Source organism: Spinacia oleracea, chromosome 3 (genome assembly GCF_020520425.1).
Source record: "Spinacia oleracea cultivar Varoflay chromosome 3, BTI_SOV_V1, whole genome shotgun sequence".
NCBI lineage: Eukaryota > Viridiplantae > Streptophyta > Magnoliopsida > Caryophyllales > Amaranthaceae > Spinacia > Spinacia oleracea.
Genome location: NC_079489.1, coordinates 37,528,905 through 37,548,373, shown reverse-complemented (window position 1 = coordinate 37,548,373; position 19,469 = coordinate 37,528,905). Strand labels below are relative to the sequence as shown.

At 36.2% G+C, this 19,469-nt stretch overlaps 3 protein-coding genes and 1 long non-coding RNA gene across 8 annotated transcripts; 2 read left to right on the top strand and 2 right to left on the bottom strand.

Annotated features, from left to right (window-relative positions):
* Positions 1–4,644: 4,644 nt before the first annotated feature.
* Positions 4,645–8,876, bottom strand: LOC110792137 (uncharacterized). The gene is made up of 5 exons (XM_021996948.2): positions 7,986–8,876; positions 6,792–6,876; positions 6,533–6,699; positions 6,080–6,354; positions 4,645–4,971 (listed from the first exon to the last, which is right to left on the bottom strand). The coding sequence occupies exons 1-5, from the start codon at positions 8,371–8,373 to the stop codon at positions 4,795–4,797; spliced, it is 1,092 nt and encodes a 363-aa protein (XP_021852640.1). The 5' UTR covers positions 8,374–8,876; the 3' UTR covers positions 4,645–4,794.
* A 192-nt stretch (positions 8,877–9,068) lies between these two features.
* LOC110792141 (uncharacterized) lies at positions 9,069–13,863 on the top strand. Its single transcript, XM_021996956.2, has 2 exons — positions 9,069–9,654; positions 13,736–13,863. The coding sequence occupies exons 1-2, from the start codon at positions 9,069–9,071 to the stop codon at positions 13,861–13,863; spliced, it is 714 nt and encodes a 237-aa protein (XP_021852648.2).
* A 482-nt stretch (positions 13,864–14,345) lies between these two features.
* LOC130470293 (uncharacterized) lies at positions 14,346–16,167 on the top strand. Its single transcript, XR_008930342.1, has 2 exons — positions 14,346–14,695; positions 14,794–16,167. It is a non-coding gene; the product is annotated as an uncharacterized lncRNA (long non-coding RNA).
* LOC110792139 (myb-related protein 2) lies at positions 15,113–17,827 on the bottom strand. Of its 5 annotated transcripts, none has more exons than XM_021996950.2 (7): positions 17,497–17,826; positions 17,211–17,418; positions 17,039–17,115; positions 16,740–16,806; positions 16,565–16,649; positions 16,290–16,476; positions 15,113–15,990 (listed from the first exon to the last, which is right to left on the bottom strand). In XM_021996950.2, the coding sequence occupies exons 2-7, from the start codon at positions 17,413–17,415 to the stop codon at positions 15,340–15,342; spliced, it is 1,272 nt and encodes a 423-aa protein (XP_021852642.1). In that variant the 5' UTR covers positions 17,416–17,418; positions 17,497–17,826; the 3' UTR covers positions 15,113–15,339. The 5 variants fall into 5 exon arrangements, with proteins under 5 accessions (XP_021852642.1, XP_021852644.1, XP_021852641.1 ...); XM_021996952.2 differs by having other exon boundaries at positions 16,407–16,476; positions 17,497–17,820; XM_021996949.2 differs by having other exon boundaries at positions 15,206–15,990; positions 16,740–16,809; positions 17,497–17,827.
* Positions 17,828–19,469: the final 1,642 nt, after the last annotated feature.

Genomic DNA, 19,469 nt, shown 5'->3' with positions numbered 1-19,469 from the left:
ATCTATTTTATATTAAATATGTAAAACTTCTTTTATTTAATTAAATGTTTTCCATAAAAATTGCTTCCAGTAAAATAAATGGCCTAATTAAATCACAAGTTCCTTGAGTACCAAATATACCATTAGCATAATTAATATTTACATAAAATTCTAAGTACAGTAGACTACCTAGACTTTTATGTCTTCCCTTTGTCTGGAACTTGCAACTCAGAAGCTTCAGACGTTCCAGCTCTGGAACATTGATGAGTTCCTCTCTGGCTAACATAGGAACTCGTGGCTATGAGTCTGTAATTGTTCTTGAAGGCATAAAGAACTCTTGATATGTAAAATGTGTTGCTCCTCTTGTGACTTCAAAACTAGAACTGATACTGCTTCTAGCTCAGGAACTCCAGTAGCTGTTCCAAGTGTAAATCAGGAACTTCAACATCTGATTCAAGTTCCTATCCTAATAAGAACTTAGCCACTTACCTGTCTAAAGTCATTAGCAACCACAATCAGCAAGTTTGCAATATGTGTGTCATCAACCAAAACCTAGGAACAACATTATTCTCTTCCTCCTTCTCACCATTACTCAGTTCAATACCCCTATTGACATCAGCAGACACCCCCAAACAAATCGTTAAATCTCTCGGTTGCGCGCTCTTTTGTCGTCGAATCTCCAGCTACTAAATCGATGAAAAACCTCTCTAGAATCTGCTTGTTTATATGGGATTCACCCGTGACTATGTTCAGGGATCCGACCCGATTTTTAATCTGATTTCTCCTTGTTTTTCACCCCGATTAGCTCGTCTTGTAGGCAAATTTCAGGGGTTCCTGTTCCGGAATCAACCAAATATACTTCCTCGCTTAATCGAACGATATTCGCTTGAAATGAAGTTCCGCTACTTAATTTGAAGCTTGAATTTGACGTTGGATATAATTGATTCATGTAAGAGTTGTGCTTTAATTTGGACCAGAGTATTCCGATGTTGAAGAATAAAGTTGGATTTTCTCGGCATTTCTAGGTGAAATGTTAGGACTTTTGTCAGGGTTTAGGGTGGAGCGACAACAGATGGAGGAAAGAGAGGAGGAACGGGGCAGGAGTAGTTGCCCGGAGAAAGAATCAGGGAAGGGGAGAGGACAGAGAAAGAAAAAAAGAAAAAAAAATTATTGAAAGAAAATCTATACTAATATATTAAAAGGCGTTGATAAACAAGCCTATGTGCCATAAATATGTGTGGTACAAGTCTTGAACCCGTGACCTCTAATTGTAAACCAAACAATTAACCACTACTCCAAATCAAATTAATTATATGTCATCTTTTCATAACAAAATATAATAAATGACAATTTAATAATACAGAGTATTGAATTTATTTAAATTTTTTATACGTGTATCAACCCGGGGCATCGCCCGGGCCCAAATGCTAGTTAGATAATTAAATAATGATTAAATTTAGGGTTATTTAGGTTGATTAAGGTTTAATCATTTAATTTAAGGGCTAATCCGATCTAAAGACGGTGTTAGACTTCCGTTAAGTCTAGGGGCATTTGGTGCAAATAAGTTTAAATAGGGGTATATTATGTGATTTGAAACACGCAGGTGTATTTGGTGCGTTTCGTGATATCTCATGGACATTTCATGAAAAAACCGTAAAATATAATTTATAAGGTATTAAGCGTGAACAAGTACCACAAACAATCGTAGTGCTCCAGCGGTTCCAACTGTAGTATTGTATCCAAGCGACAAGTGTTCAGGTCCTTATTGTAGCATTATTACCTTTCCTCTTTAATTTTGTTGGTTTTTCTTTTACATTTCAAAAACTAGAACAAAATTATACTTGTTGTAGATCTCCTTGCCCCGTTTTTTTTTTCTTTTCACCCCACTAATTTTCTTGTTTTACTGATTATTTTTTTGCAAATTTATTCAATTGTAGTATAGAAATTAAACTATAGTTGGTTGAGCAACAGATGAATTCATAGAATTCATGCATTTAAGGGGTTAAGGTTTGGAACTTTAAATATTTTGGTGTAAAATTTTTGCTAGATTGACATGAGATTTAACACTCTATAGTGTTTTTGGAAAGATCGTATGTCAAAGTCACAAAAGTCTTCCGCTTGTTTTCACCAAATATAAGACCACTTGAACCACCTCAAAATGAACATCCAACATCTCAGAGTGAACCTCCAACACCTCAAAGTAAAAAACTCGTCCTGTTTAATTGCAATTTTTTTTAATACTATTGTAATAGAACACGTGTATCATCAAATTGTTATTTGTATTTTGAATTTCTGATTATAAAGTTTGATTTTATTAAATGTGTCTGAAATTTCTGAACCCTTAAACAAAAAATCCTGACACATTGATCAAATTCCCAACACTATGCTTATCAATAGTGTTTGGGTGATAAAATGTTGAAAATCACTATTTACAAGGAGAAAAAATTGAAAAGGTTCCTTTAGAAGCTCTATCTTGAGTTTCCGAAAGTCTAGGGTTCAAATCCCATAGCCTATTTTTCCTTTTTTTTCTTCTCTTACTTTCCTTTCTTTTTTCCTTCATTTTATTCTTTTGTCTTTTTCTTTTCTCTTTCTTTCAAGTTCAACCCTAGCTCCCCTCCCTCCTGCCCACCCCTTTATTGTTCTCTTTGATATTCTTTTGGAAAATTTGTAATTATTAATCCAATTTTTGCCCAATTTTCGTTAATTAAGCCTACCTATGCGATATTTCTAAATAATCCAACCTTTATGACCCAACTACTATTATTAAGCCTAACAAGTTACTAACCTGCTATAGGCGGTATTCACCCTTACGTGGCATATAACAATTATAATTCCCCCCCCCCCCTTATTTTCTTTAATTGCTATTTTAATTTTCGTTCCTCTCTCCTCTGCGATTTTCTGCTTCATCTCTGCACTCCTCTCCATTATTTCTCTTCTACCTCCTCTCCACCATTGTCGATCCCTCATACCTCTCCAATCGAAGTTCATCAAAAATAATCAGCAATTGCTATGGCTTGGGTAAAGCAATTGCCTGTTGGATCTGGATCTTCTTCAAATTCAAGGTTTTTTTTCTTTCTAAATTTTCAATAAGATCACAATAACCAACATCCCACAACATAAAAAAAAACTACTCTCTCCGTCCCGAAATACTTGACCTGTTTTCCTTATCGGGTCGTCCTTTAATACTTGACCTGTTTCTAAAAATGGAAATATTCTAACAATATTATATTATTTCTCACTCCACCCCTATTAACCCACCTACCCCCTACTCCATACAAAAAATAATTAAAAATTCAACCCCTACTCTCCCCAACCCCACCCCTTTACACATTTCCCACTAACTACATTAAAATAATACCCCACTATCAACTACTACCTATTAAATTAAATAAGTCAATTCAAGTCCCTTAAACTCTGTGCCGGTCAAACCGGGTCGAGTATTCCGGGACGGAGGGAGTATATTATTGCAACAGCCCGGGTTTTTACGAACTGACCATCAAGGAAGCCCAAAATTCAAAATTTACCAAAAAAGGAATAAAAACGCTAAGGTTCGTAAGTTCACCTTCAATTGTACGATTTTGGAGATGAAATTTGAATGCGCGTGAATGAAGTCACCTATTTCCACAAGAAAATCGCTGATGATGTCATGAACCAGTACAATTGTGGTTGAAGCAGTAATAATGGAGGAGAGAGAAATTGAAACACGGTACAAAGAAAAGAAGGGTTAAAGGTTTTTTGAAAAAAAAATGAAATCCTTGTTTAGGTGGCAAGTGATGATGACGTGTCCAATATTTTAGGAGGGAAACCAACTTTAGGTTGTCAACGTTTTTAACGTTGACTTTGTAGCAGGTAACCGGTCATTCAGGCTTAATAATAGTAGTTGAGTCATAAAGGTTGGATTATTTAGAAATATCGCATAGGTAGGCTTAATTAAAGAAAATCGGACAAAGGTTGGATTAATAATTACGAATTTTCCTTGACTTTGTAGCAGGTAACCGGTCATCCAGACCTAATAATAGTAGTTGGGTCATAAAGGTTGGATTATTTAGAAATATCGCATAGGTAGGCTTAATTAAAAAAAATCGGGCAAAGGTTGAATTAATAATTACAAATTTTCCTATTCTTTTTCATCTTTTTCAATCAATTTTCATAGAGCAAGTGTCATCATCATCATCATCATCATCATCATTACCATCATCATCATTAATTCATTATGAAATGATATATCTAAGTGTACTCTTTTTTATTTTTTATTTTTTAAGCATTTCTCTTGTAACTACAACAACCCTAGTTACTTCACAAGTCATAATTTCACAAATTATTCCAATCTTAATTCTACAAACTAATGTAATCGGAATTTCACAAACTTTTTTTGCTAACTAACACGCGCCGTCCAACGACTAGTTATAAGAAAAGTTATAAAGAAAAAGACATAAAAGTGGAACGAGAGATGACTACGTGCCTAGGTGGAGAGAAAAAGAATGTAGATTAGAGATGAATATGGAATTGTTCCTTTAAAAACGAAATTGGTTTTTCCCATAGGAAAATTTGTTTTCCACTCTTAACGATTAGTGTGAATATGCCATACCTGTTTTCCGTTCATCTACACCCCCTTCTCGTATAGCAAGCGGTTACTAAAAGAAAATCAAGAGTACAGAAGAAAACTTGGATAAATAAAGTGGACACCCCAATTTATTTCTTCTAAAAAGGATCGTCCTATTTTCTTCCGATTTCTCCTTTCCAATAGAAAAACATTAGAAAATCAGAAACAATAAAATTTACAAGTTAACATATCCGTAAACACAATTGCTGCCATCACAAGGGAGATTCCTTCCAGTTTAATCTGTCAAGTCCGTCAACAATAGCCCTGCGGAACTCACCATTGTGAAGAATAAAAGATGATACGTGCCCGCCGTTAACCCATCTCACTTCTGATCCTGGCCAAGCTTTCTGTAGCTCCAGCACTGAGTGATTTGGTATATATCCATCATCCTGAAATACATAAACATGGTCAATATGTAAGTTACAACTGTTCTTTTAAGCCAAATTGGCCTCTAATTTAGTCAGGAAATTCTTACAGTGACCTTGCATATAACAAAGTACGTAGTATTAGAAAACTGCATCCAGATTGGACTCCATTGATGGATTAATCATTGCTCAACAGTCGAGAGGTACCATTAGGAAGCTGAATCTTATAAACACATACCCCTAATCACGCAGACACACACACCTACTGACTTACTGAGGATACAGCCGAAATAAAATGACAATCAGTTGGAAGAATGTCAATGATAGGGAATACTGAGAGCTACCTATCTAGGGCGCTATTCTAAGGCATTACTTGTATGTCTTCTGAGATTTTCTTGAAGAAAAACACGGATCAAGGGAAGGAAACATAGGGCTAAAATAGTATCAGAAAATAACAGACTTAGCATGACAGTTGATAGGAACCAAGAGACAGAGAAGGAAAGCGAGCAGGTAACTCACAGGATCATTCAAATTATGCTAATAGGTGAGTGCGTTTATGAATGAATGACCCTGTTTTGTATAAGTGTGCCTGTCACCTTGTAAGCTTGCCATGCTTGTGCGTTAAAGTTTGTACTCAATCTTAGAGCATAAGTTTGAGGTAGAACGTGACATTCCTAAAAATAATATTGCAGGACTTCATAGGAAGAAAATTACACTAAAATTATCGGAAATAACAAATTTGAGAAAAGGACAATAAAATATGCCATCAAAAAGAGAGAAAACTGCAGTAGTAACTACTACGTACATTACAGTTCTAAAAGCAATTATTTGTCCCCCCGTAATGATTTCAATATGACCTATGACCTATGGTCAATGGGTTGAGCGATGATCTTATAACACAACACCCAGACAGAAGAGATACAGTGGTAAAAGAAAAAGGTTCAGATGTTTGTTTTGCTTTCTTTTATAGACCCATTTGACAAGTTTATATGGGATTAGAAAATTGAGGAACAAGAGTTCAAGAATCAGCAGGTAGTACAATATAACAATATAACAATACAACATGCTTGTTCTATTCATTTAAAAAAAAAAAAAAAACGATAATGTGTGAGCAAATAAAAAGGTCACTTACAGTAGCAGCAACAAATATTACTGAGTTAGGATTTTTTGGAATTGGAAACCGGGTAACATCTGTGAGAGACAGCACCTCTCTCATCCTTTGCCTGACATCTTCTTGTGTCAATGTAACCTGTTGTGCTTCAAGTTCAGCTCTCAACGTGTCCCATGCAGTCGCATGCTTCAGAACACCTTCACAAAATGCTACAACAGCAGAATGAGGGGAGAGGAACGGGAGGGTCGCTATTGGCGTAGGGTGCAAAGAGCCAACCATTGAAGCATGCACTCCACCTAGTAGAAACAGGATTAAGTATTTGTTAAAACAGCAGTAATTCGTATAAGATAGTGAATAACAATGGAGTAGATAGGAAAATGGCAAGAATCTTTAGAATTCGAGTTTCACTTAAACAAATTTAATACCCTTCGTTGGGCAAAAGGAAATTAGCGCTCATCAGTTCATATGCCTTACCCATGCTAAGTCCACAAACACCAAGCTTGCCAAACCCTTCTTCATCTAACCAGTGTAAAAGAGACCGAGCTTCGTCTATAGTTGCCCTTCCTAATAACAACAAGTCACTCACACAACGAAGTTTTGAACCATATTGAAGCAGAGGACGCCTCTGTCCATAGAAAGGGCTGCAAGTTATAAAGATTATGGAGTTAGAAACTGTAAAGGCTGACTGATTAGTATTCTAATTTTCCATAAAACATGGCACAGGGGTTCCCACCTCTCAAGAACCATAGTTGCTATATTTTCCTTCAGGAGTGGTCCACCTAAACGCAACCTCCGTTCAAAAGTGTGGTCCCCAGTGCCTATGCAAATAGCCATAGGCCTTGTTAACTCATATCAAACTATGTAGTAATTGATAAAGATGATTGCAACAATGGCAAGTATAACATCCAAAAATGGAGCCTGTAATGTGCACTGAATCAGATTTGATGCGTTACTATAGATCATACTGCAAACTATCAACCAATGGTGATATCAATTCAAGATTGAAGCATTAAATTTGCAACAGACAGTAAAAGATTCTAAAATAGCAAATTGGCAAACCTGAAGAAAGATAGAAAAAGAAAAACAACAGCTACAAAACAGCACCACAAGGAGTACAATCTATGTAATTCCATATATAGTGCTGTTTCTCACCAAAATGTATGCTATAAAAAAAGTCCATGTTGCTCAATGTCCACAAAAAAAACAAACTGCTCTTCTTTAACAAGAAGCAGCACAACTTGTATTATTCGAACTCTAAGAAAACTACGGAGTACAAGAAACCAAAGCTTCCTAAAAATACTACCTCCCCTCCTCACCAAAATAATAGCCTATATTCGACTTTTTTGGTCAAACCTCAATAACTTTCCAACACATTTATTGATGACTACCTCAAAGTAAACAGCATTAAAATATTTTCCTAAGAAACGAACTATGGTAAAACAGACTCACTTTTTAATGAGATGTCGAGGCAGAATTGATCCAGCCAAAAGCTTCCCTTTCACTCCCTTATTCCATCAATAACCTGCTGTTAACTCACTCTCTCCCACCTAATGACTCAATGAAGGAATACCCATCATTCAGATTAATATAACTAAAGCAGTTTTGCATAATAATTCAATACTCAAACCTAACAAGTCCTACCCCAAATGTCAAATGTGCTACCGCGAAGTGGAAGTATATCAACTAATTGAAATCTAAATTCACAAGTCATCCAAACGAACCTCGTCGTTCAGACATACAGCTTAAGCTAAAATTAAAACTTCAATAATTCATTTTAGAGACTTAATCAAACCAAATCAAGCAAAATTCAATAAGCAAATTCGAATAAATCACAGTCAAGATTGTGCCATGGTATGAAAGCCGAAACACAGACGAAGCCATTAGTAAAAAATAAACATAAAAAAGCGAAAATAAAACAATAATTTACCTGCAAGATGAACCACACAGGCCATCTTCTCAGGATTGTACAATTTAGGAGTGAGAAAAGCAACCCTAGCAATGTGACTCTCGGGGGGCAATGCACTCAAAAGCTGATCATCACAAGGAGTTTTAAAAACCCCTTCTCTCAATTTTGTTGTTTTCGTCTCCCAAACCGTTTTCCAAACCGGTTGAATCAACTTCGGTGGCCAATTCTGGCCTTCAACTTGAGGGAAAAGTTGCTTAATTACTCTTTCTAGCAGATCAAGTTTTGTCCCACCCCAACCTCTGGAAAAAAATGGTGGGCTTATTCTTGTTCTGTGTACAAATGCACCATATACATGGTCTAATACATAATGTAACACTCCCAATTTCAATTTCACTTTCACTGCCACCATCTTTTAAACAACCCCAGAAAATAATTTCACCAAGAAATTTATACCCACAAAAAATAATCGATTAATTTGGATTTAACCCCAAAAACATTTAATCTTGTAATATATCATGCCAAAATTTCACCCAAAATCTCAACTACAATCCAAATTAAATCCAAATTGATGAATTAATTTGGATTGAACCCAGAAAATCTTATCTTATAATAACAATGCTGAACACACCCAGATTCAATTTCAATGTATTTGAAAGAACCCACAATTTTATTTTATTTTTACCAAATATTCTAACCTAAGTAAAAATTGAAGAAATGCGGATTTAACCCAGAAAATTTGATTGAATCCAGAAAAAATTCAAAAACACACAAGTAGGAGAAGGGGATTGAAGTCGGTTTCAAGTAGGAGAAGGAAAATCTGGTGGCCGAGGAAAGAAAACTGCTAGGACAAGGATTGGTAGAAACAGGGAAAGGGATGGAACCCACTGAAAGAACACGTGTCACCACGTCAGTATATTTTACCCCGTAACAAATGTTTTGTACGCATAATATAATAAGGTATAACAAGAAATTCTCTACCATAGGAAGATTGTTCCGTCAAGCTGCTGCCCTAGATGCCAGTTAACCAGCGAATCTATTGACCACTTATTTCTTACTTGCGAGCATTCAAAAGAAGTTTGGTCTCATAGACTAACAAAGAACTGGATGGGTTTCTCCTTCCCAATGACAGACTTTTTCAAAACTTTGGATTATCTCAGACACAACCAGGTAGCTCTGCGAAAGTTCATCACCTTATGCTGGACAATCTGGAAGGAAAGGAACGCTTTGGTCTTCTCAAACACCAAAGTTTCCCCTTGTCGCTGCTACTACCGAGCCCTGAACACCTTCAAAGAATGGGAGCTCAGGCTCCGGATAGATGATCAACAACTTAAAGGTTCCCTTCCTTCCCCTTCCTCTCCTCCTACCACCTCGCAACCCATTATTGTGAGGTGGTTTCCGCCCCCACCGGGCGCCTTCAAACTCAATTTCGATGGTTCACGTAAAGATTCGTCAGCAGCTGGCGGCATCATCATCAGAGACAGCACAGGGAAAGCAATCATTGCAAAATCCTTCAATTTTGGTGACTCTCAAGTCTACATGGCAGAAGCCCTTGCACTTCACAAGGGCATTCAAGAGGCGATCAACCGCGGCATCAAAGATATTTACATTGAAGGTGACAATTTACTGGTTATCAACTCCCTGTCAGGAACCTGGAAGCCCCCTTGGAAACTCCAGAACATTATTCAAGATAGTAAGTTGCTACTTCAACACTTTAGCACCACGCATATCAAGCATATTTTCCGAGAAGTAAATAGAGCAGCAGAATGGATAGCTATTGTTGGTCATCTTATCATTGATCCCATGTGTATCACCCCGAACTCCAGCCCCAATCTAGATAATATTGTACAAACTGACTGCTTAGGTTTCACCCTTGTGCGAAGGGGAACCTAAGTTTCTTTTTCCTTACCTTTATAAAAAAAAAATTGAATTTATGATACAACAAGAGTATATCGTTATTCGATGCCCGCGTACGCTATTATCGCCTTCATAATTAATGTGAAAATACAAATATACCCTTATAAAAAGTTACCTCCCACTTTTTTTCACCCCTCTCCCTGACGTCCCCTTCGCCGGCCTCCTTGTAGCCTCACCGGAAAACATTAATTCCGGCAAGAATATTTTATTAAGTTGACTATAAATATTTTATTAAGTTGACTATAAATATTTATTATGTTCCCAAATTGATCGCAAACTTGATATTTTTGAAACCCCCTAATCTACCCTCAAAAACGAAGTTACAAAACCAACACAACTCATAACTTCCTTTCTCTCCTATATTCAGTGAAGTTGATCGGAGTTAGCCGGAGAAATGTCATCGATATACGCCTTGGAGCCGCCGATAATAATTCAAAGCTGCTTTTCCCGGCCACGAACACGAATTGCGGGGCATCCATGTCCGCCGCGCAAAGCCCGTGCGCCAGTGACATGGGAGTGGTGCACCAGATCTGCACGACCCACATATCACCGGCGCACAGGCTGTGCGCGGCGGACATGGAAGCCCCGCAATTCGTGTGCGCGACCGAGAAAGATTAAATAAAAAAAATTACCTTCAACGTCGGCGATAAAGGAGGAGGCAACGACGTCGACGTGAGCTCTTCTTTGGAGTCATTTTCGTTGACAACTCCACCTGCGAGAAACGGAGTGGTGGGCGGCGACAGCCATCACAGAGTGGGGTGCATAGGGCTTTCTTTGCAGCGCCGACGACACGACGGGAGAAACGCGAGGTGGGTGGTAGCTTCTGGCGAGGTGGGTGATGGTAGGGGGCGTGCCGGCGTGGTGGGTGATAGATGCCGCTGTGAAGAAAGGAGGGGAGGGAAAGAGCATAGGTGAGTGAAGGAGGAAAGGGTGAATTGATTTTAAAGGGTAGATTCGTACTTTCACCCCACAAATGAGGGCGTTTTTAACGGATTAGGGCGTCGAATAAAAATCCCTAAGTTTAAATGATTAATTTTATACATTATTAATAATTAGATTTTATCCCCTGCGATGCACAGATTCTATTAAATTGTTAAGTTGAAATAACTCATATATATACCAACTGTTATCTTTTATATATTAGATTAAATTAGGATTTTTTTTTGGGATTGAACTTCATTTTAAATTTAATTTTTAATTATTAGAGTGTTTGATTTTAGATGAAATTGTATATGCGTAATATTAATAGTTAATTAATAAAAATATCTACGTGGCACCTAATTATTTATCTACATGGAACTCGATTTTTATAATTCAAAAATAATTTCTAAATCTTATTTTTAATTGGCCGTAACCATTAGATTTCCTACGTGGCGCTCTAATATTTGATTAATGTTTGATTTTGGATTAAATTTTATTTTAGATTAGTGTTTGATTTTGGATGAATTTTATTTTAGATTTATTTTTTTAATTATTAGAGTGTTTTATTGTGGATGGAGTTGTATATATTAATAATTAATTAATTAAAATATACACGTGACACCTAATTAATTATACACGTGGCATTCGATTTCTTAAATCAATATATATATATATATATATATATATATATATATATAGTTCAACCATGTTCAAAATTTGTTCAACCATGTTCTAAATTTGTAGACCAAACTGTCACTGATCTTCATTCTGATGCACTGAGGGACGAAAGCTAGTAATCCATATTCATTAACCCCTGACAAAAAATTCAGAACATCAGAGTTATATGCAGAATTATAGACAATGCAGTTGAGAATTTTTTCTGTTTTCACTGTATTCAAACAGTTTCTCACTTCCACAAACAATGGCAATTAGCTAGACACCTCACTTCTTCAATTCCCCTATACATTAAACCACAAATATATTGAAGCACAAAATACTTTTAAGATAATCAGCCAATCATAGTAGTTGATTGAGAAATGACCAAAATTGAATCAAAATAATAAACACTTAAATTTGCTCATTTGCACAAAACAAAAATCAATTCGACCAAAATCAATCACAAAACCTACTTAATTGCACCAAAATTCAACAGAAATTCAATAAAATTCGACCTAAGTTAGCTCAATCACAAAACCTACTTAATTGCACCGAAATTCGACAAAAAGTTAAATACAATTCGACCTAAGTTAACTCATTATCTACAATTTGAAGAAACAATTAGACAACTGAACGAACAACAATAAATCATGAAATGAACATTATCATGAAATGAACATTAAATCTCAACAAAATTGCAATAAAAATGAAAATATTACCCTATAATTTACATAAATCAGCAAAAAAACACTCACCAATTAAAACAGAGGAGACAACGCATAGATGATGGTAGCGTGGGGATGATGGCAGCACGGTGGTTGCAGCAGGTGATGACATGGTGGCAGTGAGGAGGGAGAATCACGAGGAGATCGACAATTGAGGAGAGAGAATAAGGAGCTCTTGCCTTGCCGCTGAGAGGGAAGCACGAGGAGAGAGAAAATGGAGCAGTAGAATGGAAATATTTGCCTTTTGTTTCTTGTGATATTTACGATTTTGCCATTACTATAACGCGAAAGTTAGAGCCTTAGAGCGGTTAGATCTGATCTTAGTGAACGTACGAGATCGCTTCTCATTCTTCTCATTTTATGGTTGGGATCCGGTGAGAAGCAATGTTATCGTGAGAAGCGTGAGAAGCTTTGTTGGCCGTCAGGTCTGCTTAATGTAATATATGGCTCGTGTAATTTCCCCCCATTCGTCCCGCATTTTGACGATTATGAATCGCTAGCTGTCACTCATGGTCTCGTGTTTGTCATTAACTGACGTTTGGCCTCGAGTTTTCGTTTATTTGGTTTTAGGTTGTGTTCTATTCACCTGATTTTCACTTATTTTTTCTAAAATTATCTTATCTGAACTTAACTGAACTTATCTTAACTTATTAAAACTTATCAAAACTTATTTTAGTTATAAGTTATACTTGGTCAACCCTTATTTTTCCTAAACTTATCTTATCTTAACTTATCTGAACTTAACTAAACTTATCTGAACTTGTTTTTCCGGAAATAAGTGGAAATAAAGGCCTTAGTCTGACACATTTGTTTTTATTGGTGAATGCTTATTGATTTTTAAAAAAGTTAAAAAAGTTTATGCTTCTTCACTTCTTTTTTGGAGCAGATTTAAATGGAGTACGAAGTTACGAACTACAGTATACTTTTGCACTTAACCCACACCAATTCAGTCCTGATCTCTATACTCTCATTATTATTTAATGTATTTGTAAATTATACCTACTCCGTAATGTATTTCATGTTTAGACTCAATGTATTTCAATTTTATACTCAATGTATCCACTTGGCCATGGATGAATGCTTGAGGAGAGATAAAATAGAGCTGGAAAACAACGGAAATTGAGAATGACAAGAGGGTTTGGATGTAGATACATTAAGTAACTACTGCAAATACATCAACTAACCCTTATAGGTTCATCAATTATACATCACATATACATCAACCACAATTAAAATTTCCGATCAACTATGGAAGTTGTTCGACGTGAAATGAAGAAAGATCAATGGTGGGTAACTAAGGATCAATATATATAAAAATGTGTCACCAACAAATTCCAGAGAAGCCTTTAACCGTGCTCCTTCATCCCTTCGAAGTTGTATTGAGGGATCATTCGGTGTTTTGAAGAAAAGATGGAAGATATTAAGACTGATACCGCAATTTAGTACGAAGACACAAATTGATGTCATAATATATGGCTACTTTTTTCTTACACAACTACATTCGGAGAAATTCACGAAATGACTTAATGTTTAACATGCTCGATCAAAATCCAGATTACATGCCATGTGAAGAACTTCCAGATGTTAATGATTTTATAAACACTGAAAATTCAAGAGTAGCATCAAAAGAAATGCAAGTGATCCGTGACAACATTGCTAGTTTAATATGGGGCATTGAGTAATTTTTATTCTTTTAAAAGTTATCAGAATATTGGTTTTTGTATTAAAAGTATTTTTAGATTTATAGCTAGCATGAAGTATTTATATTTAAGAATAAGAGCTATTCCGTACTACTAACTTTTATGGAGTAATACATCAATTAAAATAATTATAGATGTTAAAATATATAGAATGTCAATTAAACTACTAAAAATTTCTGGTACTTATAAAACTAGTTCTACCAAATAGACAATATAATCAGCTACCTTATCAGTTTTAGCACCTTATTATTTTCAGGTACTACCTTATCAGTTTCAGCTGCCCTATCAATTCCAGGTTAATTTCAACTAGTGTTGCCCAACAGAGCATAACTAATTTTAACTCTTTCACTTATATGGGCAGCAAGCTTTACATGCATATGTATGGATTGCTAAACCTCAAGTGGCTTGTGTCCATAAGGACACAATTGACTCAAATACAATTATTTTTAGTACCAACACAACATATGTGAGTACCAGTAACACAAATAATTTGTATTGGTCCTTCTTAGCAATGTATTGGTATACCAATACCATACTATTTCATCAAAAGAAAAATAAAAAAAATACCATACTAGTCTTAGTACCAATACCAAATTAACGAGTACCAATTACAAGCCACTTGTGTCCATATGAATATGGACACAAGTTACTTGAGGCCAAAACTTCCTCCATATGTATGCAACTAAAAATGTGGGAGCACAATGCAACGTCAACATGGCACGAAGTCAAAAGGATGTAATGCCCGGGAGCCTGCAGAAATAAAATACCGTTAGGATGAATCAAATTCGTTGCCCGGTGTTTTCATGAATACAAGGTTCGGTTTCTCAAATTTCACCGAGTTCATCTTCAAATTGTTGTGAAATTGTTTGTTGTAATATATTGAATAATTTTCGTTAATCTTTCATTGTTTAGGGTTTTAAAAACCTTAGATTCTCACAAAAATCTTAAAGTTTACACCTTATTTTCGTCGAGTTCACTCAATCACTCATACTTGAGCGACTTTTAAGAAGGGCACGGAAACACTAAAGCAGTATTCCACTTTGGAACAATTGTTGTGATTCACGATTTTCATGTACGTGATTTTTGGCTGCGCACAACCTGTTCGATGAAATGCCTGAATGAAGATTTCGACGATCCTCTAAGGTTCGAGATTGCTTATTTTGCAAATGTATGTAAATACGAGGTGATTGGAGATGATTTTCATATAATTTCTGTTATTCTGTCTTTGATGTCAATTGAATAGGCAATAATTCTAATTTATCGTATAAAACACATGAACAAGAAAAGGCCACGCAAATCTAATCGTGTGGCGAGGCTTACAAGCTGACTTAAATTCATGTCATTCAATTCTTTAAATGGGTATGATGTTAAATGTTATGGTACAGACAGCTCCATACCCAGTGAAGTGATCGATGGTTGTGCTAATTCCGAAACTTTTTGTTGTTTGTCAAGTGGCTCTTATGTCCAGCTTAATCCATTGAGGTCCAAATGCCTGATGCTTGAAGGGACATCAGGTTCGTCTTGGGTATTCAAGTCAAGATCACCACTAAATGGAGGAAGCTTGTAGTTCTTATTATCGAGCTGAAATGTGTTCTGATCCCGTGAGTCTCCTCCAACGCCGACACTCATGGACAAATCACTGCAGGCTCCATCCACTCGGAACATCATTTTTCCTGTGTCTTGCGGAGTTGTAGCAGGGAAAAGTATTGTGGCATGCTCTTTTAGATTTCCATTGAAATCATTTCCCTCCAAGAATCTGGTATCATTATATGGTCTTAACCCCAACTCGCTGTTGTGCATACCATGCTCTCTTTGCTGAGGTCCATCACATGAGGTTAAGCAGCTATCAATAGAACAATCTCCCATTGGTTTGTGGGGTTGAATTTGCTGCTTAGGGCATGTTCCGTGCTGTTCTTCTGCTATCTCTGCGAAGGCCAAGTTTAAGCATTGGTTGGATACCTTTGAAACTAATTCAGAGAGCTGAAGTTTCGCAGCCTCCAGACCAACTACACCAATGTTCTGCTTTCCTAGCGTCTCCTGAGCTTTTTCTAAGACTGCTTGAAGGTATTTTCCTTGAGCCTCTATCCGCAGCTGTAAACGCCTCTGTACCTAAATTCACATAATTTCACAAGGGCTAAATAAGAATGTCTAATGTCACAAGTAACAAAATTCTCTAAACGATAAAATCATGTCTCATACCACATACATGTATCAAGCTTTTACGGATGTGTCTAAGTGTGGAGTGTTTTCTTTACTTTTTTTTTTTTTTTTTTTTAATTTTATATATATACTTCAGTTACATAACAAGTTTCCTGATATCATGTTTATTAACAAGCAATTCACACGACTATTGTTGGCATGCATAGACACAAAATATAACAAAATTTATTCTTCATTTTATACCCCACATCTTTGTCACGACTGTTCTTAGGATGATGTCTCTGTAAATTCTGAGCAGCTGTTGTTGTTTCCGCATTAGGTGAAAGGCCATTCTGTTTGAATTGGAAGTAGACAGGATCATGTACCTCAAGCTGCTCGTGTAGCCTTCTCTGGACTTCAATTTGCATATGCAATGCTTCATTTATATGTAAGTTCCTGAATTTAAAATCAGTTGTTAGTGCACCATTCAAGGCATAGAAGTAATTTTCCCGGAGCTAAACAGAATAATGGGAATCATATTTACTTGTTTGTTTGGGGGGCGATGTTGATACTGCTGGTATGGGAAGGACTTGTTTCTGGCATTTTATCACCTGAGGCTGACATGACAACTGTATATGTGTATTCTCAGTCAGTTTTCATTTTAAGTTTAAAAATTTTATGGAATATGATAACGGATATTGTTGAGTGTGTTATCATACCAGTTTTGTTGGCCCCGCTTGAGGTCTGTGGCGTTTGTCCATGAATATTCTTGCTTAGTCTGTACTTCTGCTAAGCAATAGTGAAACAATCGTCAGAAACTGGTTTTGATTTTAATCTTCCCAGGGGAAAAGGTGGAAACAATAATATTTTGAAACCTTGATAACCGTTTTTGTTCCAGTGTCTCAACCACACTTGGAAATAAGGTGTTGCATATTATATGCCAATATGCAAAATAGTCCAATACAGAGAGTAACTAAGGGTGAGGCCTGAACTCTGGTGTTCAGAGAGTAATAATCACCTGAAGATGGCTCTTTAAGTGGTATAAAGTTAGCCCTGGAATTCCCATGAGTTTCATGACTGTTTTTGGGGTAGCTTCTGCAAAATATGAGAAATAAAATGGGTTAGCTGACCCTTGTTATGCTACAACATACCCTGTTCAATATTCAATCTCAGGTTAAAAATTGACATACTATCTGCTCCCCCTAGTTGATTTACTGCTTCTACAAATCGTTCATGAAGATCAGGCGTCCATTTCAATCTTGGCTTTGCATCAGTTGAAAGGACGAGATTTGAATCTCTTGAGCCATTTCCACCTTGCAGGAAGAGCTGCCTTTCTTGAGGAGCTGACATCCTTGGGGAAGGGTACATGCTTGGTTGGGTATGGTGATGAAACATATCCTGCTTTGAAGATGATCAGCCTTAATGTGATGTAAACCTAGAAAACATCAATAGCTGTTATCTTGTTGGGACTTTTACCTGAGAAAATAGATGTTTGCTTCTGTATCTAAATATATGAGGCTGTGTCTTGGATCTTCCGAGTTATTTGCTCGTTCTCTTTGCTTCCTATTATCTTGTATACACTCTTGAGAAACCAAATTATCTTCTACTTCTGTTACAAATATTTTATCACCGTTTCAATGAAAAAAATAGCAAGCTATGAGAGGCTTTTATAGGAAGGAGAACCAGAGGTAATGAAAAGTTGAGAGAATATGGAATCTTGGACAGAGCCAACAATGAACGCAACCTAATCTATATTTTCATTGCAACTCAAAAGAGATCTTGTCCTTCCTGTCCTGTGGTCCACTTTCCTCACTCATAACCAAACTTCTAGTTTGAATTCCTCTGAACTGAACTTTTCAGAACATCTCAAAAATTGCACTAAGTATCAGAATAAATGCATAGCAATTTTCTATTATATCTGCTAGTTATATTCTTTGTTTATGAAGCGGCTCCTGTTTTCTTCCCTAGCTTATATTCTTTAATCTGGCAAAACTAGAACCTTATTCCCTGATGGTATATAAGAATCCTCTGACTTGGACAGGAGAATCCACTAACTGTATTCTCCTGAAATTTTCAAAGTCGCCCCCCGCACTGTACATCATATGATGAATATTGCAACTCTAAGCCTTGTCCATTGCCTTCTAAAACATCATTATTCAGATCTTAATGACTTTGAACTCTATGCCATTGAAGATTAACATCAATGCCATGCTATAAAAGGGCGTAGATAGAGACATAAGCTAATAAATGTAACTGTTTCTAATGTGGAAATTGCAGGGAGAGATTCTGTTGACTAGAGCATCATAAAACTTTAGTATTTGATATTGACAAGCGAAAATGAAGAAGATGCTTAATTTGGGACATTGTTTGAGGGGAAATAATGGAATATGGAATATGGAATACATACTATTATATCTCCTTTAGTAAGTATGGTACTTATTCAACCCACTTATTGTAAATACATTGGTGGACCCAAATATGTTTCACTGCCATTTGGCTTGAGCAACTAGTCCCTCACTGATAGTTTTAGAGATTAAGGGTCTGGTAGAAAAGGTGAGTATTGTACTTGCTTCTTTTCTCAATGATGTATCTTTCATCTGTGTAGGACCATTTTCCCTGCACTTGACTTGTTCTGTGATTCTCTCCAAACACCATGAATACTACCTGATTGTCCTTGTTTTATATAAAAACACAAGCATCTATACATGTATATATTTATATTTATATTTCTTTGTGAATGGATTGAGTTTAATTTGTGCTTGGGTCATGTTGTGTCATGTACTTTTTGGAAATAAGACATGCATATTGCATCTTGAATGGTGCAGCCGTGCAGCATGTCTGCTGTTGTAACAAACCTGTGTAAATATACCTTCACTGTGTTCTTGTGGTGTTCTTTTACATAAACTATACGTCTTCGCCCTTCTACTAATTCGTACAAGTCATACAGAAAAGTTCCTTCTAATGATGAATAGTTTTCCTTGTCAGGTCTGTTGCACGTAGGCACTGAGAAACACATTCTTATAAACCCTCTGGATTACTATCAGTTGGCGAGGTATTAAGATTTCTCATCTTTCATTACAAGTTATTCCTGATTCTCTTTCTGAAACTTTCATGAGATATTATTGTATACAAGTCTTTTTTGTAATAATGACAGCCCATCAATTGTTAGCAGTACTAAGACTGATGACTAATCATGATGATAACGATAATAAAAGAACTATCTAGTACTTTAACTATATCTACAACATGCAGACTTCAGGAACAAATTCGTATTTAGTTGTTGATTCCAAATCAACCCAATATCTCATAATCCGCATACAAATAATAGAATTTATACTGCCTAATCTGTATTTAACAAGCAATTTTTTCGCATGAAAGTCGCCAAAAATGGAGAACTTCTCTTTAATCTTCTTTAAAAAATTTGGAAATTTTGAACCAGGGAACATTAA

What these genes read in the sequence shown, in the direction of transcription:
- LOC110792139 (XM_021996949.2), bottom strand. Translation starts at nt 17,415, where the DNA reads ATGTTTCATCACCATACCCAACCAAGCATGTACCCTTCCCCAAGGATG. An exon ending in ACTTAAAGAGCCATCTTCAG is followed by an intron (nt 16,810 to 17,038) that starts GTGATTATTACT and finishes ACTATTGCTTAG; the next exon opens with CAGAAGTACAGACTAAGCAA. An exon ending in ATCGCCCCCCAAACAAACAA is followed by an intron (nt 16,477 to 16,564) that starts GTAAATATGATT and finishes TTTTAAATTCAG; the next exon opens with GAACTTACATATAAATGAAG.
- LOC110792137 (XM_021996948.2), bottom strand. Translation starts at nt 8,373, where the DNA reads ATGGTGGCAGTGAAAGTGAAATTGAAATTGGGAGTGTTACATTATGTA. An exon ending in CTGTGTGGTTCATCTTGCAG is followed by an intron (nt 6,877 to 7,985) that starts GTAAATTATTGT and finishes CTATTTGCATAG; the next exon opens with GCACTGGGGACCACACTTTT. An exon ending in TGTTTGTGGACTTAGCATGG is followed by an intron (nt 6,355 to 6,532) that starts GTAAGGCATATG and finishes TGTTTCTACTAG; the next exon opens with GTGGAGTGCATGCTTCAATG.
- LOC110792141 (XM_021996956.2), top strand. Translation starts at nt 9,069, where the DNA reads ATGGGTTTCTCCTTCCCAATGACAGACTTTTTCAAAACTTTGGATTAT. An exon ending in CCAGAACATTATTCAAGATA is followed by an intron (nt 9,655 to 13,735) that starts GTAAGTTGCTAC and finishes ATCAAAATCCAG; the next exon opens with ATTACATGCCATGTGAAGAA.